Below are 26,301 nucleotides of genomic sequence, written 5' to 3' on the forward strand. Positions count from 1 at the left end.
ACTGTCATAAAATCTCTCTTTGGCCATCATGTTATGACAAGTGACCCATTTACAGTCAATGGTGATATCTACACGAGATGTCGACATCATTGTTTTATTGCTCACTGCATGCCAGAAAATATGTAACAGTGATTGTGACATACAGATGCATGATACACTTTCATTTTGTCCCTACCACTTTGCTCTGTAAAGGCCTCGAATTAGGACATTCCAAAGCGGTTCCAGTATATTCTCGTAGATCTGCTCGCCCTTGGTGTCCCGTACGAGTCCGTACGCTACACAGAAAACTGTCACTGCCGTGATGATGAGGATGACGAAGGCCTCGTCGAAGTCGTAGATGCATGCGTAGATGAGATAGGCAGCGTACAGGCATAGTATGAAGGCGTAAATTGCGTAGCTGATGAAAGTGTGGTGTTCCGTGCAAAATGACGTGATCCGACCAGTCACGCTATAAATGTTCTGAGCGGAATTGACATGGCAGAAATACTCTTACTCCTCGACATTTAAGATTTTATCAGATACATTGTTCTATAGACTTTACGAGAGACACTCATAGCACTACATAGATTTGATAACCATACAAATAAAGTAGAAAGAACGGCTCCAAATGGACTTCGCGCTTGTTTGTAATTTTGCTTAAATGTCAAAACAGACCCCTATTGTTGTGAGTATGCCGAAGATATTTGCCTCAGCTGTGGCAACATTTTGCTCCTGATGTGTATTTTAGGAAGAATATACAGATGGGTGTATTTAAGATTTGTCAGACCATATTGGAAAATCTGGAAGAGCACAAATAATTCAGTTAAATTATCATTATTGTGGTACAAAATCAAAATAATCTGAAACAACAAAGACAGTACATTCACTTAAAGAATCTCACAGACAGGCACTGACTCTGCTATTATCGAAACAGCAATCTCGACATAGTACATTTAATATTGAGTGACAAAAACATAACTTATAGGTCAAGAGGCAATAAGACATGGGCAGGCTTTACGCGACAACAATACATATAACAACTGAATTACAACAACAGCTACAACGGATGATTATGATGATGTTAAGCTGAACTCAGCATGAGGCGGCAAATGATTATGATATTGACTGGCCTTGAGGGAGATACCAGATGAATATTGCCCTCGTCTTCGACTCGGGCAATATTCTTTCAGTTTCGGCAATATTTTCTGGTATCTCCCTCGAGGCCAGTCAATATTATATAAATACCAACTCAGGGTGTCAGATGTTTCCAAATCGTCTACTAGTAACTTTTCTTTGTGCCAATGAACGTATTCCATAGATGATGATGTGCCCAAATTTTCATATCATAGGCTACGCTAACTGCTAATTGATATTCAGCACACACACACACACCCTCGTACACACACACATACACACACACGCACACATACACACACAGACGCACACACACTCAGAACAACAATAACAATGTTTCAAAGTCAATAACATTATATTATGCAACTAGTTCACTGCAACACATGCATCAATGTCAACAAGAAATATCTACATACACCAATCATAATAATTTCAAATTCTAGAAAGGTAGTTGGGATGTAATATTATACTTCAATCAGTTCAGATCAACAGGTTATCTTTGTTAAATGTTAATTGATGTGTGTATACCTGCCAGCACCGATTTTGGAAACCCTCAGATTCTTCTTCCGCATCTGGTTTCCCGTCATCTTCCGCTATTTGACCTTGTATGTTGTTATTATCAGGACTTTGCTGGAAGGGAACAAAGATATACAAGATATAAATACCTATTCTTTTACACAACGAACTCACAAACACACACACATACACACACATACACACACACACACACACAATCACGCAAACAAACCCAATACAGTCTAATGTATTGTAAGCGGAAACTAAACCTCGAAGCACTTTTGGCAACATTCCAACGAAAAGCCACTTCCTATTACATTAGGACGCAAATAAAATGCAGTTAAAGAACAAAGCAAAGAAATTGTCAGATCGTGGAATTTTAATGAATTGAACATGATATAAGAAATTGATGGCATTTCAAAGTTCTGCAGTGTTGACATTGGTTAAAATTATATCAGCTAGACGATTCCATTGCTCTATAGGTCTCTCATGGACATGTACACAAATATTCACGTTTATGATAAAGATTCCCTCAAATGATAATTATTGCACTAACTAAGCAATATGACCTTCAAAGAGAAATCTTTATTCACTAATGTAATGCACAAACCAAAGGGGAGAATTTCAAAGACCCAACATAACATAACGGTCTCGGATAATCAATGCGAATTTACCAATTTTAATTTACTCATGTGAAAATTCAAAGCGCTTATATGTGCTGGTATTTGATTTTAATCTTTCGGTTGAAGTCAACTTGAACGTACATGAAAATACGGTATGTCCCTTCAACCTGTACATCAAAAACCACAAAGTCTGTGTATTCATAGTGAACGTTCCGGAGCATCGTTTGAATTCGCGCACGGGAGGAGAGGCGGAACTTCATCCATTGTGTTTCAGGCTCTTATTCATAAGCTTGTATGTTGTTGTTTTTTTATATTGGTCGGTTTGAAATTCTTTAGAATTTGATTGTTACTGAATAACAACCGAGGTTACCAAAGTTCTTGCATGTTATTTTCGCACAGTCTCATCGACTCATCCATTTACGACATTCCGCAGGACAATAATGATCGTCAAATATTTTGTGGTTGCGGGAAGTTCACCGAAGTGACGAGTGGTACAACCACCTTCCACAAAATATTGAATTATTCTATTCATACAACCAGACTGGATGAACGTCAAACATATTATGTGTTACCACACTTTGAATACATATCATCACGTACAGAGAGAATTGGAGATGAGAGGGGGAGAGATATAGTTTGATAGATAGACATATTGGCAGATATAATATACATCTGTATATGTACGCATGTTGTTTGGTCATATACATATAAGTTGTATATATGATATATGATATATATATATATATATATATATATATATATATAAGTTTTATATTGTGTATATCATATATATGCAAAGAGAGAGAGAGGATGGAGAGAGAGATTTTATATTTTTTCTCTCTCCCTCTCTCCCTCTTTCTCTCTTTCTCTCTCTCTCTCTCTCTCTCTCTTTCCCTTACCGACTTTATCGATACGACGGGAGTTATCGATTCCATAGCTTCATAAGCATCGTCTGCATTAGCCGTGGAGGAACTGGCGCGATCGTCATGCAGTCCATTCTGATGGCATGGATCGATATCACCGTGATCGGTCGAGAAGGCTGGGTTATCGAACGTGTTCGATTCGGTAGAGTCACTCGGTTTGAGCACCTGTCAAATCAGATGAAATGGAAATACGTTGTAATTCATCAAACAAACATCTATAACCTGACTTTCTTTTTAAGATAGGTTTTCCCATCCTCTTTTGCACTTTTGTCATTCAATTTCAAATATTTATTATTCAATTTCGTCCCGAGAAGCACGTGGAACGCAAATCCTAACTTCAATTTCGCCAATTGTCATTGTAATTCGTTTTTCGTCAAACATTTTCGAAGATATAGCATTCAAAATCGTCAATTGTCATTCAAATTCATCCCTCCCGCTGAATGATCGCAGAATGTGAAGATCAAATTCGTTTTTGTTCACACAATTTCATGAATTTTTCATTCAAATTAGCCAGATGTTGTCGTATGCGAGACGGTATGTCTGTTTGTATCAGTGTGTACTCGGATTGCTTGTGTGTGTATGTCTGTATCAGTGGTTCTGTGTGTCTGTGTGTCTGTGTGGGGGGGGGGGGAGGGGAATACTTGAGTGCATGTTAACTCCTGAATGAAAAATGTGAACGGTTACAGAAAAAAATACATGAATGACTGGGAAATCACACCGGATAGAGATATGAGACGAATATGAATGAAAATTTAACGAAAATGATTGACAAAAGACGAAATCGATCCTGCTGTTTTGAGTGCTGCGAGTGAGACTGACGAATTTGAACTGTAAATGACGAAAATGTATGCCAAATGACTAAATTGAATGGACTTTATTTGAAAATGAACGACGAAAGACGAATTTGAAAGTAAGATTGGTTTATTCCCGACATCCCGCGACGAAATTGAAGTAAAAACTTGTGAAATTGAATGAAAAAAGTTTGAAAATGAATGGGAAACCTATACATGGATTTGATGGACTTGAAATATAAGAGCCACATATAGCGTGTACTAAGATGATATAATATTTAAAAAAAAACACATTAATCAATTACACTGACATCAATGCCATATACTGCCGTTCAATGAAATCACATTTTCACCCGTGCATAACATCGTTTGAATATTTGTTTTCGCTTTCGAACACGCATACATACACACCAGGGAGGTGACTCGTCTCACCTCCCTGTACACACATAGGCAATTCTCATACGTAGGTTCTTCTTCTTTGCATCCAACATCTACCTCCACGTATTAGATGAGAGGAATGGAGCGATCCAATGTAAACAATAAATTCTCTGTTATCTCAGCAGCCCGTCTCACCGGTCTGCTCTTATCAATAGTCAATAATAAGGTCCAACACTTAGGAAAGGCCTACACCCCTGGAAGATGCAGGCAACAGTCTCTTTCAATCTTTTCAGAGTTCAGGGAACACATTCACAATTATTTGCGCAGGAGAATTTCTGAGTTAGGTTTACATGGTTGCAATGATGATAATTGATAGCAATAAAATTGTATTTGGCGATTGGAATTCCCCAAAATACAGCATCACTGAATCATACAACTCTGGAAAAAAAAAGTACCAAATGAAAACAAAAGTATAATACATGTTATATATAGATTTCCGAGGAACGTTTAACGCTTTCATAATTACAACATTGGAATAGGCAAATTGATGTTCAATGCATTTGAAAGTTAATTCCAACAATAATAATAATAAGACTAATAATGATAATAATCGAACAGTAGCAGTGATTGACAGATGTGTCATGGACATAATATTGGTTGGCATGGAAGGTTTTTTTTGTGTGTGTGTGTGGACGGATCCCAGTAATCTGAAGAGAAAAATACATGTATCTTGATATTCACTAGGCCCATAGTGATGCTTACATAGGGTATCATGTAAATCACTACAAGCCAACATGCATTTACAATTCGTAGGCCCTGTATGTATACAGGAGAAGGTAAACACAGATTCGATTTGAAGACCAATATATCTGTCTGAGCCAAAGTTGATAATGATGCTTACAGTGGTTACTGGGGAACAATAAGGTCTGATTGCACAAAGACGAATATAGATAGATTATTATAAAATGTATATTGACATAGATTGTATAGTGATGACAATATCCTTGCCGTGATTATTGGTACCATTCTGTCATGTTATCGACAGTGTGTGGGGGGGGGGGGGTGGGTGGGTGGGTGAGGGTGTGTGTGTGATCAATTTAAAGGGGATGGCTAGTAACTGATCAGTGGGAATCAGTGGAAATGGTATAGGAGATGATTGTTCCAATCCTTACGGGATTCCTTCAAGAGTACATTATAGGGCCTATATCTATTGTTGTGTGAAAATTATTTAATTCAGAATGGTCTCATATTCAAGTAATGTGCTGCTTAAAGTTTCCAGGTTAGCATGCCTAGTCAGTGACGGGGCATTAAGCTGCACATTACTTGAATATGAGACCGTTCTGAAGCAAATAATTTTCACACAACGATAGATATGTAATGTACTCTTAAATGAATCCCACAAGAATTGGAACAATCATCCCGCAGCATTCGCACTGATTCCCACTGATCAGTTACAAGCCTTCCCCTTTAAGCATGCTTTATGAGATTATAGTTTACAGCAGTCTTTTATGTCATGTTGTACCTTCATAAGTTTATCTTGCACGACAAAGCGTTTTCAGGCTAATCACGTTGATCAAGGTGAATGCTTGCAAATATTCGTTTCATTGTCAAAACGCTGGTGACGTCAAAAGAATTCGAAAGAAAATATCATAAACATGACAAAAAAAAATCTGTATGTATGGTGCGTCGAGGTGTGTTTGTGTGTGTCCCCTCGATTGTTGTTTGAGGCCCATGTTACATCGATACGCATGCACTGCCCGAATCTGGTAATCACAAACTTCGCGGATCTTGGTATACCAGCTATAGTATGCTTTTCAGGTTTCTCTCAAATGCGCTTGCCCTTCAAATATCGACTTATTATGGTGGAATCACAACACATTATGCAAGTAAATTTGAGGTTCACTTATTGCATGGTATACATTTCTATCTATTGGTTCAGGTGTCCTGTTGTTTTCAAAGGACATGATACGAGGCCATATAGGAATTTCGTGGAAGAATCGTTGATTTGTATATCAAAACTTTTAACGACCTGTGATTAAAGTTCAAGGAACTTAAAGAACAGACCTTAGAATTCCTGTTTCCAACGTCATCACTCTTCAATAAGGGTCAAGGTGACACACCCTATGATTATAATGATCTGCAAGAATCCGTCTGCGTCACAACCGCTCGGTTCTTGAAGCTCTTTGTTATAATCCTTTTATTCTACTATTGTATAGGTGGGTATTATAATGAAAAGAATCCTCATTACAGTATGCGGCTAACAGGGCATCGATTCTTTGTGACAACTATAAAAGATGGGTGCGGAATATAGAGGAATGGTAAATTCTCTCTTACGTGCTCTATTTCGGCGGACAAAGTTCATTTCTGTCATTTTATTTTGGATTCCAATAAACAACAATACTAGGTTTTATTGGCTCAATTCACATTTTTCGTTGTAATTAAGGGTCAAAATGCTTAAATGCGCCACAAGTCCTTTACCAATGTGTTTACCCCACCTCAGATTAAGACATCTTCACCAAGGTGATTGCGATTTACACTCGGCTTGAAATGAATTGAGAGGAGTCGACTTGTGTTATCAAAAGGTCACCAAATTGATTGGATGATGAGGTGGACTTGGACCTGACAGCTTATTATGCCCGGGTTTGATGTGGATCAAGAGGAAACGCTTAGTCCGAACCCTGGACTCTCGTTCCAGAAACGATCAAGGCTTAATCTAACCGTGATTATGGGGGAAATATTTGTTTTCTCAGACACGCATCGAGGCGTCAGCATGAGTTCATATAGGCTCGAATCTATGCGAAATGTCAAGAAGTCCGGCGTTCTCTGCCTCTGGTGTGCAGATTCCGTTGCTAATGATTTTATGTGCACTCTGTTTAAATGCAATCTGTCTCATTATTACAGTGTCAATGATTTCACTCTTTTTTTTTTATTCACGTTCCTTATTCCACATTTCGTACAAGTTTTATATTCCATTTGATTTGAAGTAGAAATGTTTTTCACACAATGGTCAGTTTGAACCAATAATGCACAAATGTATAAGGACATATAATTAACGTGTAATATGAGGAACCCACTAAAAAGCAAAGCTTGTAGGATGTGGGTTCCAAAAATATAACATAGGGTTTTAGTATAGTATATCAAAGTCAGAAGTGACGTAACATGCACAATTCAAAATATCGAGAATATTACAATGTTTACGGGATGTACAAAGTATGGTATATAATGTTTTATGATTAACTTATTTCTCTTTTGAGAAATAGTATTGTATATAATGTTTATAATGTATATAGTATATAATGTTTTATGATTAACTTATTTCTCTTTTGAGAAATACAATGTGTGCTTTTTTTTAAGCCGAACACAATCAAAGAAGAAACTGAATAAAGAATTAATGGATTTTTGTGAATCTGTAACCTTTATTGATCATTTATTTAAATCCCATTTTTTGTGTATTGCCATGTCTCACTCAAATACCATCACATAGGTCCTCACTGCAAAGCTGCATATCGACTGTCATTCTGTAAATCTTTAGTGTAGAAGTCTTAGGTAAGAATGCGCAATGTAGAGCATGATGTGACAAGGAAGGTGGGATCTTTTCACCTCTCTGATATGACGAATAAAGTTGCTTTATCAAGAAATAAAAACAAGTGCTATTTTGATTGAGAACTGAAAATTCTCAATCATGTCATGGTTAACACGTCAAAATATCGTTACCAAAGCCCAGGTGAAAATGATGAAACAATCTGTCGTAGAATTCCTTTGGCTTTTCCCCTGATGTACTTAAATTGATTCTTAGTGGAAAATTGAGCGAAGAAAATGGGATTCCATCGGGATTCGAACCCGAGACCTCCGGATGCTAACCCGGTGCTCTACCGACTGAGTTATAGAAAGCCCTAGTTCAGTCTTCGTCCCAGAAACCCTACATTCTCAATGCTCGAATGGTCAGAAGCTATAGCAGTGTGTTTGTGTGTGACACACGTACACACTTGAACCTGGCATAAACCCGAAGGATAATTCAACTTTGGGATAAATGCGAAGGATCACCGAAGTAACGCAGCTTTGTGAGTATGTAACAAACGCAAACAGAAAAACTGACCGGAAATGTATATTATTTATAAGTGGAAAATTGATTCTTGTTACACATAATGCACTATCGCGGTTTCTTGCTTTACAAATTTCCCATGAAGAATCGATACAGTATACATGAATGTCGTCCATTTTTGTAACCCAGTTTAAGGTGGCCTGGTACCAGCTATTTAGGGCAAATAGTGCTATCTTTGATTTGATGATTACGTGGCAGACGTCTTCCATGTGGCATACCTCCCACGGATAAGACTTAAAACCATCCTCATGAATATCTATTTGTGACTGGGAACCAGGTTCAACGGCAGTGTGTATGTAGAGATAAAAGTTTATACGCTTCTGTTCTAGTAAGAATGCTTGCTGATTTTATTTGATTTGATATAATAGCTGATCTTTTTATTGCTATGAAATTACCATAAAGCTTTCAAACTAGACAACTTATCTGGAATCAATACCTGTAAGTGGGGTTGAGCTTTTGTTTTATATGAGAATGAAACATATGCACATGCACATATGCATGTACACTGTATTTAAGTATACATCCAACGAACAAGAAATATCTAGAAAGATGGCCCAAAATAAGTCTATTTATTAGTGGCAGATTATAAGACTTTCAACTGAGATGTGTTAAAAGAACTCATTCTATTGATGTTTACTCTATTTTTCTCCAAATACACGCAATATCAAGTGACCGAGGACGATATAATATGCCGAAAACTGTGATAAAATCTTAAACAAACGTTATTTTGTTGAATGTTGATTTCGGAAGATCAAACCGTAGGCGTTCAACAAAATGTCGAAATTCGCACTTTGCACTTATTTCAAGACTGTGATGTTGACTTTAAAAATTCAACATTCTTCCCTGCAAAGTTTGTGTATGTTGCATCAACCCCCCTATTCCACTTCATCGACGACAGAGATATAGGCGATAACATAAGAAATACTGGTGATGGAGGGTTGGCTTTCTGTGAGAAACCTATATACATATATATATATATATATATATATATATATATATGAAAATGACAAACAGGATTTGAATTTTTGATTTTTTTTAGAGTAGAAGATGACATTTAAGCAGAATTTAGCTCATGTTTCTGCCTCTCCCTTTTCAGTTCTTATCATTTCGTCCGTTTCCATTGTACCATGGTACTGTCTATGATGTATACATTATGACACAGCCCATTGTGCCTTATACGCTCACAATCAAAGCCTGCCCGTGCAACGCACACAATTAGTATTTATTCGCAGTTTGCACGACATGATTATTTTATAACATGAACGTGACAGCAAGTTCCTCTGATCTTTTCTCATGTCTGTATGCAACAATCAAACTTGTAAATATCGTGGGCGTCATTGTTTGATCAAAAAAACGAAGGCCGTTTACATCCAGTTTGGTGGGTGTCTTGATTGCCCATATCATTCCCTATACTTCCACGACAAAGCTATAAACCTTTGTTATTATCGTGTATGTGCTTTGAATGAGTACCTAAATACAACTTGTTTGAACCTCGAGTCAGCACAGGACGAAATTCACTAAATAATGAGAATATGCCCTTCAATCATGTTCTACGTAAATTATGGTTAAAACCTATAGCTCTATGTATCATAAGCACCTCCGCATCACTTAATGACTTTTTTGTGTGTAGGTATTTTCGAAACAATGAAGGAAATTAGATTAGAAATGACTCATAATTACTATTATACCTTGCGAAATAGTGTAATTTCCGTTTTCTAAGGACCTTTTAACAATAGAATATGGTACTCCTTGAAACATAACATCAGCTTTCATGCTTCCAGACGAAATTCCAGCTCCAAACCTTGTCTTTCAACAAGAATAATTTGACACTATACACACAGTTAATTGTGTGGGTTCTTTTCGTGCATGTATGGAATACATGTGAGAGTTGCAGAAACAGATTTGATATCTAGATCATAATTATACAATTATTGTATTAAAGCCTCTTTTCTGACATAATTCTTTTATATTTTGCATATGTACAAGCCACCCGATTCATTATACACTTTTTTGTTTTTCAGAGGCCTCCATTATAAGTTTAAGATTATATTCTGCTTGAGGATTCATGTGTGTGTGTGTGTGTGTGTGTGTGTGTGTGTGTGTGTGTGTGTGTACTTTTTTGTCTAAAATATCCGTTTGGATACAACGTGTTCTTCTGAAAGTATTAAAGTAATGTTGTTTTTACAAGCAATAATGCAGGAAAACCCTCTTCTTCAAAGTGATGTGTAAGATTATGCTGAGTTTGGTCAAACGTGCAAAAATGAAATAAAGTCAAACAATCTCAATATATCTGGATGTCAAAGATGGATAATTGTCTTTGGCGACGAGGGCAGCAATGATATTGGACGATGTATCCCTAAGGACGATAATACTTACGAGAAGCAATAAGAGTTGATTCCATAAATTAACAATATCTCCCTGTCTCCATCTTCCATCTATTTATGACAGAATTCACCAGCAATGAACTGATATTGCTAAATTGCACATACAACAATTGCAGGTCTATGATATTTAGCTGTATTGGCCGATATTGGGCAGCAAATACATTATGATTGTGCATTATGTTATGAACATGACCAATTACTGAGACATGAGCCCAGATCTATGGTCTCTCATTGAGGGCTACACTCGGTTTCACAACACAGGTAGCTGTTCTGTGACAACTGGATAAACTATTCCAATCTTTCTTTTTTTAATAATGATTTTACAACAATTTGATGGCTGTAAATTTATGATTACTAGTTATATCAGACGGCACCATAGTCCTGGGAAGTTGACAATATGGTAACAGGACGTTAAATAAGATTGTTAAAGTTTTTTTAATGGGAATCTCATGTGCCATTCCTTCTTTTCATCTTTCATAAAAGAAGGAACCCCACAGACAGAATGATGACATTGATGTATTAAATTATACGTTGCTTAAGCGCAGACCCTACGGCACGGAGTTTGCCAATATTCTGTATAACAAGTGACCAGTGTATTCAGAGCTAGTATGAAAAGTGACTGGTGAAATCATACATGCAAATCGACTATGTGTCCACCACTGCTTGATTCTGATTGATGCAAGTTTAAGAACCCAGATGAAGTCTCTTAGGTAAGAGTCTAGCATGAACAGTAAATTGTATCATGTATATAGAGGATCGGGGAATGCATAACACATGCGAATAAAACTACTACCCCATTTATTGTATACAGACTACTGCTTTCAAATTGAAAAAATCTGCATTATCTTTCTGTAAATCTACTAAAACAATTTTGTCGTGCGTTTAACCATTTTGTACTTCAGTTTGAAATAAGAATACAATCCTTTCGTTATCTGGACGGTATGATGCGAGGAAGAAAAGGAGTAAAAAAGTAATCTCCAACTCTGCGCAGAAAACCATTGATTGTTTGAGCTTATATCCTGGCTCATACCTCTAAGCTCTCAAGACTCTTCACAAGGGAGATTGATTGTTTGGGTCTTTTCTAAGCCATAAAATCAGTTCATTTTAGTTTATCTCATTTTAGCACAGAACCTCCTTCAGCCAATGGCTGTTCTTCAGATGGTCCGTGCCCGATAGAATCTCATATACATCGTCATATATCATAAAAACAAACATAACAAAATAAACAAAACAAGAATACAATGCATTGATTCAAATTAAAAAAAGAGAATGAAAAAGAAAAACGTTAACCCTCTCCCCCCCCCCACCCGTCCATTCATAACATAATACTGACTATTCACATAATATTATCTTTATTCATCAAAATCACTTGGAATGATTCGGTTCAGTAAATTAAGTCAATGCACATTTCAGAATCAATTGAGGTATTTCGAATCATAATGTCTACAAAAATAACTTGCATAAAAATATTCGGTAATTTTACTCAGTTTTCATGCCAGATGACAGTGGGCGAGGATAATAGCTCCACAGTGTTATTCTAACAAAACGTTTTCAACAACACCTGACGTCAAGAAATGACAGATATAGGACGGGAACATGAATCCCATCTCGCTGTTACATTCGACTAAAATAGTGTGATCAGTGGACAGGTTATGTGACAACATTTCAACTTACCATCGTTTCTATGTGTTGTATTGAATGTGACCCTGTCGAGCCTGGAGCCCGGTTTCATCAGCTTGAGTTAACACGTAATTCCGCTGTGAAGCACGTCCAAACAATCAACCAACGAGTTATTCCACACGGACGATGTCAAAGAAGACTGGACATCAGTTCGAGTTATCAATTTTAAATGAGACTCATTGCTATGCAAACTTCGGTTTATGTTGCTCGAATTTACTTTACCCTGCCTGCTTTTGGCAGAGATCGGCATGGACAATCTAATCACGTGACAATCTTTTTCCCTCTTCTTATAGATTGTTTACTTATGCCGCTACGCGGTACAAATCGATGACTGTGGTTTTCCTATCTCTAATAGATAAGATAACGCTTCTGTCAACTCAAATCCGTTTTTGCTTTTTTCCTAACTCCATAAACCTCGACCGCCTTTCACACACAACCGGTGTACTAGTTTGGAAATAAACAGGGAGTCAATAGGCGTTTTCACATCACCCAGATAAAAATCCAAGCTCGAGATATTTTTTTTTTTTTGCGATTGCGAATTAGCGCGCTATTTCACATCAGCCCGAGGAGAATTAGCCCGAATTTTTGCGAGCTAATTCGACAGCTGAGTATGTGCAAATAGCATCAGTAATGTGTGTGCTCTCTCAAAAATTCCTCATGGTTTGTGTGCAGTTTGCCTCGATCGATCGGGTTACACACGCTAGGCATGATGGGATGCATCGCGCTAATTTCTCGAGTCGTTTTCACATTATCAAATAGCGCGCTACTACTGTGTATCCCGCTATTTCCGAAATTTCCCGAGTTGGACTCGAAATTTTCTCGATCAGAGCGATACAATTAGCGCGCTAATTTGTGTTCACATTATCAAATAGCGCGCTATTTCGCTATCGGGATTATTTCTCAAGTCAGAAAATATCGCGCTATTTCGAAACATCGGGCTGATGTGAAAACGCCTAATGACTGGGCTTATAAACGCTAATAAAGTGGCAGTCGACTCAGTAGGGTTAGAATCAATCAATCAATAGTCTGAAATCAAAAGAAATAGCAGTTTGATAAATTGTATATATCTTTAGGCCCTACAGGAATGTTCCTCTTACCCTTTCCTTACACCATCCACCAATTTTCGTAGGTCATGTGACAGTCGAGACGGGACTGAGAGTAATCGGGATCTTTATTCGGATACAATTCCAGGGATAATGATAATAATAACAATAAACCATTTTTATAGAGCGCAAATTACACTTAATTCTTATTTAGAAATGAGAAAAGACAGATACATGTATAAGAACACACAAAAACAAGAGAAGAAAATTATACATATCAACCTAAAACACACCCATTACATCATTAAACAATTTAAAGAACAATGAAACTTACTTTACAAACTAATGAGACTTCAATAAAGACTTGAGCTGATCTAATGATGAACATTCTCTGACATCATTAGGGAGCTGATTCCAAAGTTGAAGTATTGAATACTGAAAAGATCGTTTACCATATGACTTAGTTACTACATGATACTATGTTAGCAATTGTTTGGTGCTTGATCGAAGTTGTTGAAAGTCTGTATAGATTTCAGGCAATCACTAGATATTTGTTTTGTTGTTGTTGTTGTTGTTGTTTTAAGCAGTAATCTACTAGAATTCGAGTCTAACGTAAGCAGGCTAATCGCTACGATCACTGATTACTATATATATATATTTTAATGACTATTTCTTAACCTCACAATTCCCTACATAATGATGACATACACACTGCACTTACATGGATATCAATTCTAAAAGTTATGTATATTTCATAAGAAATCATAGGATATTATCAAAGTGTGCTTTACAGAGAATATCATCAATCATTTTTTATTTTGTACTTAGATAATTTGGACAACTTGGATAACTTTGGTCTAACATGTCTAGGAAGGGAAATCCACCCATTACTCATTGTCCTATAAGTTTACTGTTATTATTGTATTGTAACATTATTAATGTTTATTTTATGGTGAATGAATAAACAAACAAATCAAAATGTGTGAAACTACTTTATTTGTCTATTGGTTTTTGTTTTGTAGTTTTGAAAGGTGTCTCATCAGGCCGACTGGCTGAAATGGAAACGAGTACAGCTGGTAATATAGACTAATGACGAGTTACTTTCGAAATATAGCATCACTGTCTCTCTTGCAGTGCCTGGCGCCAAATTATTCAGCAGCGTTTGTGAGACTCTTGTATTGGCAAGATTAAAGACGGGAACTCGCATTTCAAAGTCATTCTGTGGGGTTCCTATCAGATTAGCAATGAAATTGCCCTCATCAAAACATCGAGTTATCGATGTGTGTATCATGTACACGAACAACAAAACAATTCACCGCATTCACTGTCTCTATACGTCAAGTGAAAACACACATGCACATTTACTTCGCAAATAGAGGCTTGATCGTCTCTCACCATCATAATCTTGTGGAAGAAAGCGATCCGCTCCATTGACTTGATATTATCTTTAAAGCCAAGCAAATCGTGTGAACGAATCAGTGTTCACGTCCCCTAGAAGAAAGAGGAAGAAACCAATCCGGAGTTCAGTTCAATCTGCGGAAGCCATGTAGGCCTGTCATATCTGATTAAATGAACCTACAAGTTAAATGAATGAAAAAAGGATAGAGAGCGAGGTTAGGAAATTTTCAAATGTTCCTGTAACTCAGTGACTGCTGTCTAGACTGATACTGTCTTGTTTCATTGGTTACAAGTCATTTTCCAGCCTGCTTCCCACAGACTGAACTGACAGGCAGGGGACGGTTCTTCGGTCTACCTTGTGAAATATCCAAACTTATGTCATTATCTCCTATCATAGGAGATAAACGATTTCCACACTAACTACCTAACCTCATGAACAGAACGTTTTCCTAACTTAAAACTTCTCGTTTCAGGACTATGAATGTTTCACACTGTCAAGAACTGCATTTGCAAATGTAGGCCCTTAATATGAATTAAGACAGAAGCAAATCAGTGCTTTGATTCAGGAAATCTTGCCAGGCCAAGATATCTTGTGTAGTTATGATAGTACCATCTTTACCATCTTTACTAAATCTAGATGCTTTTCTTAACGTGCATGAGTGCTTTATGATTTTTTTTTTGCTTGCTGTTGTTGTTGTTGTTTTGAATAAAGATAAAAGAAAACGTTAGGTAAACAATTTCTGCCGTTAATGAAATTTGTGTGACAAAAAAAAAACACCAACAAATCTTGGCGTGGTAGTATCAAAGTTTTTATTCAAATTCATGAAATTCTTCCGTCGAGATGTTTTTATTTTAACTGATTGCAACGCCCATGACTTTTTTTATTATGGCTACTACAAAAACATTGATCAATCCAGTGCTTGTCTACGTTGATGTACATAGGGCAATTTGTCAATCAGTTGCAAAGTATCAAAGTTTGCAATGAAATCCAGGCCGTCATAATTATCCAAACCTTTATCAGAATTGACATCGCATCCAGAGTGTTATCTGTATAACGGTTCAAGCTGATTTCCGTCCACACTTTCCATGGTTGCTGATTATGCGGCCAAGGTTATTGACTCTACGTATACTTCAGGGCTGTGAGAATCAAAATGGTATTAAAATACAACAACAATGTTTAATAGTACAGTAATTGTTAAAATGAATTAAAATCTTGTTTTAGAAACAAAAGTACAAACTGAAGTTGGTATTCGTTGTTGGAAACTGATGAGCTGAGTAGTCCCCCGTTATAATAAACGAATTGCTCGTCTTCACAATATAGACCTCAGCCCCAACTCAGGATCGGCGATTCACCTCCATGCCGACATTAGCATTACATAATCGAGATGACGTTTTTCTGTATAACCTTGTCCTGCCTAGAAGACGTTTGGTCCGTCTAATCTTTCCTTGACCGTACCATAGAACACTGGAGGCTCTTAGGATTTGTCGAACGTAATTTACTGTGATTGCTGCATTTGTTCTTAATCATGTCAGCTCATTTCGAATGGTATTACCCTCGTTATGCCGAAGGTTCGTTAATCCGAAACACACGGATTCCCTATACCTAGATGTTCGTCAATCCGAAACACACATACAACTGTATTCCCTTTACCGATATAGATGTTCGTCAACTTTCGAAAGTGAAATAGGGTTCGTTAATCCGAACGTTTGTGACATTATTCAGAAGAAAGAAGAATACAAGAATAAAAAACTGTGAGGAGAATTCCACAAAATTTAACTGACATGAAAAGTGCACACATTTCATGGACTAGACACTGACATAAATCGTGTTGAGGGTAATATTATTTCCCCTATTCTTTCTGAAAGAATTACTTTCACAATCATTTGAAGACATCTCTTTTTGTGACTAAATCTCATTTGCTTTATAGTGACATTATTTGTCTCTCTGTCTCTCTCTCTCTCTCTCTCTCTCTCTCTATATATATATATATATATATATTCACTTATCTATTTATTTACCTATCTATTTATGTATATACGTATGTACTTATTTATCTATTTATTCATTCATTCATTCATTCAACCATTAATTCATCTATTCTTCACACATTGGAAGGACAGCCCTTATATATCTATTCATTTTTTTTTATGAATCCACCATACGTAGGCCTACATATTTCGAATCTACTGTTGTATTTTCAATCTATAAAAACCAAATGGAAATGGCTAAACATTTTCAGAGCATGCAATAACATTGAATATACATTATTATCATGGCCATGTAGAGAGCAGTTTGAAGAGGGTGGAAACAGTATGGGGGATGTAAAATGTTCTTTATTCTGGTTCCTGGATAATTGTAAATCCACAAAACACGACTTCTATCCTTAATCACTCTGGCATATCGTTGACACTGGCTGTTGAATCAACTCAGAAGCTATCTATGGCATCATTGTAAGCATTTCGCCCCTTCGACACACTCTAGCATTGCTTTACATTTTGGATGAGCCCTGTTTGTCATACATCCCATTCACTTTCACAATTACGCAGCTCGACACCCACGAGTAAAACTTTCCCTCTAGCTATAGCCACTGAGTAAAACAGGCCGAGCAGCCAGACACTAGGCAAATAAGGCCCCATGAACTCGACACTAGGCAAGCAAGGCCCACGAACTAGATGCTAGGCAAATAAGGTCCACGAGCTCGACTTTCTCATACGTACATTAGCAGTATAGCTCGTGGGCCTATTCTACCTGATGTCAAGCTCGTGGGCCTTGTTCACCTAGTATCTAGGTCGTGGACAGTATAGCTCGTGGGCCTATCTTACCTGATGTCAAGCTCGTGGGCCTTGTTCACCTAGTGTCTAGCTCGTGGGCTGTATGACTCGTGGGTGTCGAGCTCGTGATATGCACCTGATGCAATTTGGTATTTGTTCCAGAACAATTGTGGCACCGCCAAGAACTAATCAACTTTATCTCAGTTAGTGTTTCCACTTCTTACAATAATTATAAAATTAAAATCTCAAAAATCAAAGCACAAAAGTCTTTATGTATCGAGCCCCCAAAATTCATATGTATGTAGATTTTAATGTTTTACTGTTCAATAATGTATGAAGGTTAATTTTGTGTTACAATGAATGTTTATGTATTTTTATCATGGGCAGGGCTCTCTGGAAGAGCAGGATCTGCTGGTCTTGATGAGACTACTCTGTGGAAATAAAACTGAAATAAATAAATAAATAAGATATGATGGTTGAGACAGGAAGAGATGATCGTATTATACAAGTACTTTCACATGCACAGAAATATCACCTCGTACTTGATTGCATTCTATTACAAAATTTACTTTCGATGAAGGTTCGTAATGATTTCAACGATTTAAACTTGTAGTATACACACCTTGTAATGAAGTACATCCTATCAGAAGAAGAAAGGGAAACCATTTAACGAGTTCTCATATTTTTGATTTCCAGCAATTTTTTTTCTTGTCAATAACCCCTCTATGAAACACATCCTTGTCATTTGGAAAAAAAAAAGGGGGGGGGGGGGTAAACTGATGGTAATAACGCAATATAACCCTCCACAAGAACCTTTTTATAGTGCTGAAAGGAGGAAAGCATTTCCGTTGGGCCTTTCCTTTACCTTTGTACAGGGGAGAAGCCCCAGAAGAGAGATCAAGGAAAAGTCAAGATTTCATGTTAAAAGGCAGAATCCCTCTTTCGAAAGAAGAGCATGGACATTCCACTAACTCCATCGTTAGGCATTTTGTTAGGTGAGAACTGACACAGCTCAATCAGAACACCACATAATTATATGTATTTCGGAGACAGCTTCCGTCCCATAAAATCAGAAATCGAGCAATAAAACTGTTTGTATCCATACTGGGTGGTGAATGAGTCAAGCAGAAGGTAAATACATGTAGACAAAGTAGTCTACATGATTACTTATCTTAACATATCTACGTCTTTTATCAAGTCATGAAAGGAAGCAATGTCGTCTGCTATCATCCCAGCTATAAGACTTAACACTGCTTAATACTAGTGCTTTGGAGGCAATAATGATGATGATGATACATTTCATTGCTTTGAATACGGCTAGATCTCGTGGTGTGTTATTGAAAAATTGTCTTTCCAAATCAGCAGTAAATTGATTCTCCGAAAAAATATTTTGTGTCAAGCTCTCATTTCATAAGCCACGTGTCTCGTAGAGGTTCTTTTAAAACAACACAATATTCTGCTTATTGGTGTTAACCTTGGCCTTGGTGAAATTATACTATTGCATCTTGTGTCACTGAAGGCGCTTCGAGTTACAAATTGCAGATTCTCGGTTCAGAAAGTGGTTGCAACATACTATTTGCTATCTGTTCATACCTTTCGACAGCTAGCTGAGTATGAAGTAAGATGATAAGGTCTGTACAGAGGTGAAAGTGACGAATAAAGTCACATTTTTGAAGAAAGTAAATACTTGACCTTTTGGTGTCCTTCCTTTCTGTTCTATTGTAGGCCAGTCTGTAGAGTCTGATCTGTAGGGCAAAAGTGAAATGAGAATAAACTGATACGATTCCCATCTGCCACGTCTGGAAATCACTCACGATTAACTGTATAGTGAAAGTCAGATGATTTCGTTTTAAAGGTATCTGACATGCTCGTATTACGTGATTACTCTTAGTAGGTTGTTGTTGTGGTGGTAGTAGTAGTAGTAGTAGTAGTAGTAGTAGTAGTAGTAGTAGTAGTAGTATAGTAGTAGTAGTAGTAGTAGTAGTAGTAGTAGTAGTAGTAGTAGTAGTAGTAGTAAGTAGTAGTAGTAATAATACATGTAGTAGTAGTAATAGTAAGTAGTAGTAGTATAGTAGTAATAGTAGTCTCATGCCGGGAACATTTCTTTTTCTCTTTCTCAGTGATTTTGCTATTAATCACCTCTTTATTTGACATGTTCTGCACATACAAAATATCTTCTCTCTCTCTCTCTTTTAGCTCAGATTTTCTTTTCCATTCCGACCCAGATTACCGTCTCCCTATATATTGCCCTAGGACAAGTAGGACGCAAATATCAGGATGAGTGAAAAGAGACTGTCTTTATGAGTATTGACCATTTTTGCTTTTTTGCATTTTTACTCACTACCGATTACAGACGCATCAAGCGCTTGCATGCATAAAAGATGACTTTAGCCACGTATGCTACATCACATGGTTTAACATGTCGCCGCTGTTTTTTTTTTTTTTTTTTTTAAATAAGTTCAAACTCAAAACGTGCCCTGGTTTTGTAGGCCATATAATATTTTGCATGTGCCTGTTTATGACACGTTCGTGGGATGGAAAATTAAAATTTGTAGATGTTCATGGGCTTCATGTGTATATTCCGATATGCCTACTATGATAGGCTGTCATAGTGATGGGCGTTACATGTATTGATGTGTGAGGGGTGAGGGTTTAAAGGGTTTAGGAGAGTCACGTGGGTACCCCAAAATGATCTGCGTAATGGGACAGCTCGAGTTTGGTATGCTCTGTTAGCCCGGCTGATATTGAGGTACAGCACGCTTACTGATCGAGAATACAACGTCATCAGCGGTTTGTATGGTAAAGTATAATCAAATAGTGTATCATAATCCCATGATATATATATTTTTTCGCGATCATTTATATAACGGGATTCACATGTTCCTCACCTTGTTGGTGGGGTATACATGGTACAGAAAAAAAAAATTGATGAGTTTTACTGCGTAATTGCTTGCTGACGCGATTACGCCAAATGTTATACATGATTATCATCTCTACTCTTCTTAGTAATTAACAGGAAAGTTACTGAAAATGATTTATTTCACTTTTATCGTGAAACTGGAGGTGGTTTTCAGGAGATTTAATTAGTATCAGCGTCTGCAGCATAAATACAGTGTATCTATAAGGCTTCATACTAGTAATCTCCATCATAATAGCATAATACATGTAATACACTTGTGTATATGCAGAATAGAGTGCAGGGCTGGCGATTGCTCGAGCAGTCCTTCAAACCTGCTACGCAGTTGATAAATTTTGAGTACCCCGGTACCAGTCCCGTGGTGTATAAAGAGCATAACCGTGATAGCACTTGATTGGAAGGCATGCTCTTATTATTTCTTTGGTTGGTTGAAGCTCTATAGGTATTAGGCCTTATTCATCTTGTATGAGTTCGTAATGCATTGTGATTCAGTTGACTCGGATGGGTTTGATATAAGTTGGAGATAAAAAATCTCACTCTAATAAATGTGTGTAGTCGAGACGATTAACATGCGGCATAAGAAAGGAATACGGTCTGTCGCCTAGTACCTCCTTGGTCTGTGTGTGTATGCTATTATACATGTCTCTCGTAATAATGTGAGATATGTTCGTGTATACAAAGTACCGTTTATGTTGTTATTGTCATGGATATTAGCGATGTTGTTAACGTTAAAGCAGGCAGAGGATAAGTTGATGGGTCTGGGGAGAGGTTTCAAAGTAAAAGGAATCGCATCTGCAGAACAAAAATGGTTGTAAAATTTAAAATCATAAATACCTAGCTGTTGTAGATGTGATTAAACAAAATAATCACGGCTATGTATGACGACTCCAGTTCGTGTGTATAATGGAAATCGGGTTAAGTGTATTATCTAGTCGGAATTTACGAATATACATTTTTAAGGGTTCTTGCTAATAGTTACCCTCCCCCAACTCCAAAAGAGGGTGGGTCTGAACATTCTAAAGCTTATAAATCGTAGGTATTTTGGAATGTTATGGAAATTAGAAATGCAGGGGAAAATATCAACACGAAAATCTCGTCATTCTATACTAAACTACTGAACCAGTGATTTTTGTTCTTTGAGCCCATTTTTTTGATTTTGAAGTCAGGCAAGTGTGAAAATAAAAACCCAAACAGTGAAAAGCACGCCTTTTGTAAACACGTTTCTAATACTTACCTGCTATAGCAATGTAGAGTGTTAGGAGTCTAGCCACGACGTCCCGGCCCAACGAAAAGGTGTTTGCTGGGATCTAAAATCTGCATGATAATAGTTTCGTCCTCTTTGCATGTACAAAGCAAAGACTTTGGCAAACACTGGTCTGAGAACTTATCCCAAATCGCATGGTATATGTACAGGGTTTTGTTATTTCTCGGTCTCATTCTGGGTATCTTTTTTTTTTCTGCGTGGGTTCCTTGGCATTTCCTGAAAACATATAATTACGGGTATAGATAATAAACAGTTTTTGTCAACAATGATACTGTACTTCCCGCTCTGGTGTACCCACCACCGCATGAGACCTATTTACTGAGTACCATATACTAACTAATGTAATGAATTAGAAGAAGTATACACGCAAATATAAAGAATAACCCACCAAACTGAAGCAATTAATTATTGGTACGTGGCCATGCAGATCTGAGAAATAGTCTTGTTATACGACTATGCAATGCAGAAGAGAATCAATGATACGAATAAATGGTAAATGAGATGTGATCTAATTTTTCTCTTAAGGTACTTGTCTTCGAGAGATGAATAGTAATCTATACCAAGGGCTTGATTAAGTACATATTGTATGTCTTAATTGTTTAAGACTGATTTACACTGAGTACGTTTATGAAGAGCTCGACTTTTCTTTTTCTGGTGGCCCGTTCGGGCCAATAATATTAACCTATGAATTCAAAAGTTTGGTGGCCCGAAACAGAAATGAAGAATCCCGAAATAAGGAAATATGACAACTCATTTTCAATTTTACTTGCCCGATCGGGCCACCAAAAGATAGCCCTTTGGAAACTTTGGTGGCACGACATCATGTTTAGAAGCTCCGGGCGCCGGGCCATCACTATTATCGCGCCCTGGTTTATGAACTACATTTACTTAGGGCACTGCATACGTTCAACCTAAAATTGGTACATGTACTGTTTTGTCGTTATTTTACAAAAGGTGGACCTATTTTATTGTTATTGGTAATCAATCATTGGTCATGTTTTATTAGACTTTGTTTTACACAGTGCAATCTATCATAATTACTGACTTATTAGTGGCATTGTTTTCGTCTGAGTTGGATACATTGTACCACAATGATATTGTTACTTTGATGGCACATGCTGTATATTCTTTTACTGTTGCTCTTTTTCGCGTTTTTTACGGACATCAATCTACCATGCCAATGAGATTACACTGAATAATCTGCAGTACAATATGCATTTTCATAAATTGAGTGCACTCTTTGTAGAATCAGTTTGCACTTGTTTGAATTGCTATACAGTGACATGCTTTACACGATAGTTGCGTTCCCCACCGCCCCCCTCCCCAGATCATGCAGATATTCGGATTTTCAGATACATTGTATTGTGAACAAATGTTTGAAGACTCGAGTCTGCACCTACAGACCATTAAAAAAAAAAATAGTTTAGACCGGAAATGCTCCCTTGGCCGGTAAGTCTAAATGGTCTCTAATCGTCATCACTAATTCCAAAACTAACCTTACTCCTCTTTTATTAGCAGCTTTTCCAACCTGGGTAGATACAGTCTACATTGAATGAGTGCCGATAATAAGGCTGAGAAGACGGTTGGCTCACTCATTTTGTAAGAGGGAGGAAAGGAAGAAAGGGACCACAAAAAAACACTCTCAAACTTTCTGCTGTATACATGACATATACGTAACGTTGTAAGTCTCTCGCTACATCATACTAATTAATACTGCGATTATGTTCGTGCTTGATTTCCCCGCCATGTGATATTAGAGTATAACGATTTGCATTTACAATGTAAATGTACGAAAGGTATGTTTTTACAGGCAAAGAATTTTCTATGATTTACCTTCACCCTTTTTACTTCTCTACCCACTTTGTTGTGTATGTTTACATGTAAATGTATCATGAATTCCCATCGACGATGTAATGATACATAGGGAATTATCAGATCCAAAGTAAACCTTCCCTCCAAACAATGACGACGACGACGACGACTAACTACAGCAACAACACCACCAACAACACCACCACCACCAACAACAACACCACTACCACCACCACCAGCATCAACAACAACACCAACAACAACAACATCACCACCACAAGCAACCAACTAACCATATTATACCCATAATTCAATAAATGTTTCAATAAGTACACATTTTGGCAAATGTCATTATTATTTCAATATTTATTTACACAAACAAAATCTATTCATCATAATCATACATACATGTACCACTCTGTAGCAGTTGGCTAACTAACACACAAGATAAGAGACGTCACAAATAAAACTTAAAAGCATATTTACATTACAACATCATAAACATGTCTTTGCTTACATGTTTAAATGATTGTATAAGCATAGGCGTGGTATACTCTCCGACATCAAAATGTCACTGGCTTGGAAAACTACCACGGGAAACTTGTTAACATTCGTCACCCGAATAGCGGCGTTATGACCATTGCAAAATTAAAGACTTTAGGGAGTAGGGTTGCTTTGTGTTTAAGTTGATTTGCTCTATTTCATCAAAATAATCTGTGTTTGGTTTTGCTGTCAGATTAAATCTATGCCATAGCTTAGTGAAAATATCCATGGAATTCTCGTCTCATACCAGTGTTTTTAACACCGTGATTTCATTGTATTTCATTCCATTATTCATCTTTTTTTTTTTTTTTTTTAGGGGGGGGGGGGATATTGCAAATAAATTTTTCTAGAAAACCAAGAAACCAAGGCAACATGTTTAATTGTGTTTCATTTTGTTACACTAAATATATATCAACATAGCCTATCTTATACCAATGCGAAAAGGCAATTTGAAGAACATATTTCATATGACAATACATGTACAAACTTCACAAACTTATTAAAGGTCAAGGAAACGGGTCACCTCAGGTACCTTGTACGTGTACATTGGACCTTCAAAGATTGTGCATATCAGCATCAAGCAAAATAACTTTTGACTGTCTACAAATATAGGCAGTACATGTTTACACTTAGTTCATTTGTTTTTATCAAATTTCATATTTACCATTTATAAGATAAATGAATGAAAGGACGGGGTAAAGATAAATGACAATCAGAGAGAGAGAGAAAGAAAAGAAACAATTCAAGGACAGAGTGCTAAAATATGTCATAAGTATCCTACAGTGTTCTATACCCTCATTTCTATGTGCCTTTGTAAAAGACACAACTGAATGTAAGGTCTACTCAGTAACTGTCATTTTGTAAATGTCCTGTTACCTTGTATGTGCACACACACTTATATGCATTGCCACATTTCTAAATGGTGACCCTAATGTACCGCTTACAGTTTACATGGATTATTGCCCATTTCAACATTTCCCTTTGAGATAACAGACAAAAAAGATAGGATAAAGATAGTCTGACAGATAGATAGGTACAATGTATTGATAGATTAAAAGAGGAAGAGAAGGTGAAAATAAGAAATATAAAGTCTCAAGGGATAACATCATGGGAAGCAGTGGTTCTGGGCACTATGCCCAAGACATGTCATGCATTGTATGCGACTCAAAGTGGTCTAAAATGAGAGCTGCACTGAAGAATGCTCACAGAGCATGGAAATAGAGAAGGGTTCAGAGTTCTAGTGAACCCTGTACTACACCCAGGGATATTCCCAAATATATAATTACATATGTATAACTGTTCCCAAATGCAAAAATACAGCTGGTTTAAGATATACATTTCCAGTGAGAGGCTCAGCTTTGATTATCAATACCACCAAAGTAGGTAAAAGGATTATTCTACATAAATAGATCAAAAATCCACTTCATTTCTGTACAATCTCACCTATGCAAAACACTAAAAATGTATATGCGGTACATATATTATCATGCCTCTTCAGTCACACTGGATTTGTACAGAATCCACACACTGCAGAAAGTAAAATGCGGTAAAATAAGGAATGGGTTACACTGGAGAACTTTCCCAAGATTTAAAAAAAGGCACAATGTAGATTTGGAGTGCAGGAGCAGAATGAAAGTTGAGTTTTTAAGTACTGCACACAGGACATGATCTTCACTGGATGGGACTGTTATCATTCGAACAAAAGGGTACAATTCAGAACTAAGTACAGCTGTAGTTATGCTCGCGTGCTAATAAATAAAATATAACTTTGAACAGTCTGCCTGTCAATTTTGGCTGCCTTACATCAATCACAAGAAAAAAGATTGTATCCAGGTATGTACAAGGTACATATATAAAATTACTAACTCACATAATCGATAGGGTCGATAGGATCGACAGGATCGATCATAAAGCAACTACCTGGTGATCAATCTTAAAAATAACCATAAAATAACATACCTGGAAAAAGAGTAGTAAGTCATGACTGATTAAGACCCGTACTACAATCGACACCCACAGGATATGACTCATGGGTTTGCTGT

At 37.0% G+C, this 26,301-nt stretch overlaps 1 protein-coding gene and 1 long non-coding RNA gene across 2 annotated transcripts in view; both read right to left on the reverse strand.

Moving 5' to 3' along the window:
- Positions 1-1,685, reverse strand: part of LOC139710828 (solute carrier family 28 member 3-like) — a 17,864-nt gene extending 16,179 nt beyond the window's left edge. Inside the window, exons 1-2 of the mRNA XM_071622746.1 lie at positions 1,642-1,685; positions 176-397 (exon numbers count right to left, since the gene is read on the reverse strand). Coding sequence (XP_071478847.1) covers positions 176-397; positions 1,642-1,685 — 266 coding nt within the window. The remainder of the gene's footprint in view (positions 1-175; positions 398-1,641) is intronic.
- Positions 1,684-12,746, reverse strand: LOC139710835 (uncharacterized). The gene is made up of 3 exons (XR_011709483.1): positions 12,505-12,746; positions 3,152-3,340; positions 1,684-1,743 (listed from the first exon to the last, which is right to left on the reverse strand). It is a non-coding gene; the product is annotated as an uncharacterized lncRNA (long non-coding RNA).
- Positions 12,747-26,301: the final 13,555 nt, after the last annotated feature.

The sequence above is a fragment of the Diadema antillarum genome, unplaced genomic scaffold (genome assembly GCF_040938485.1).
Source record: "Diadema antillarum isolate AM-2024a unplaced genomic scaffold, OU_Dant_1.0 seq00001573_RagTag, whole genome shotgun sequence".
In the NCBI taxonomy this organism is placed as follows: domain Eukaryota; kingdom Metazoa; phylum Echinodermata; class Echinoidea; order Diadematoida; family Diadematidae; genus Diadema; species Diadema antillarum.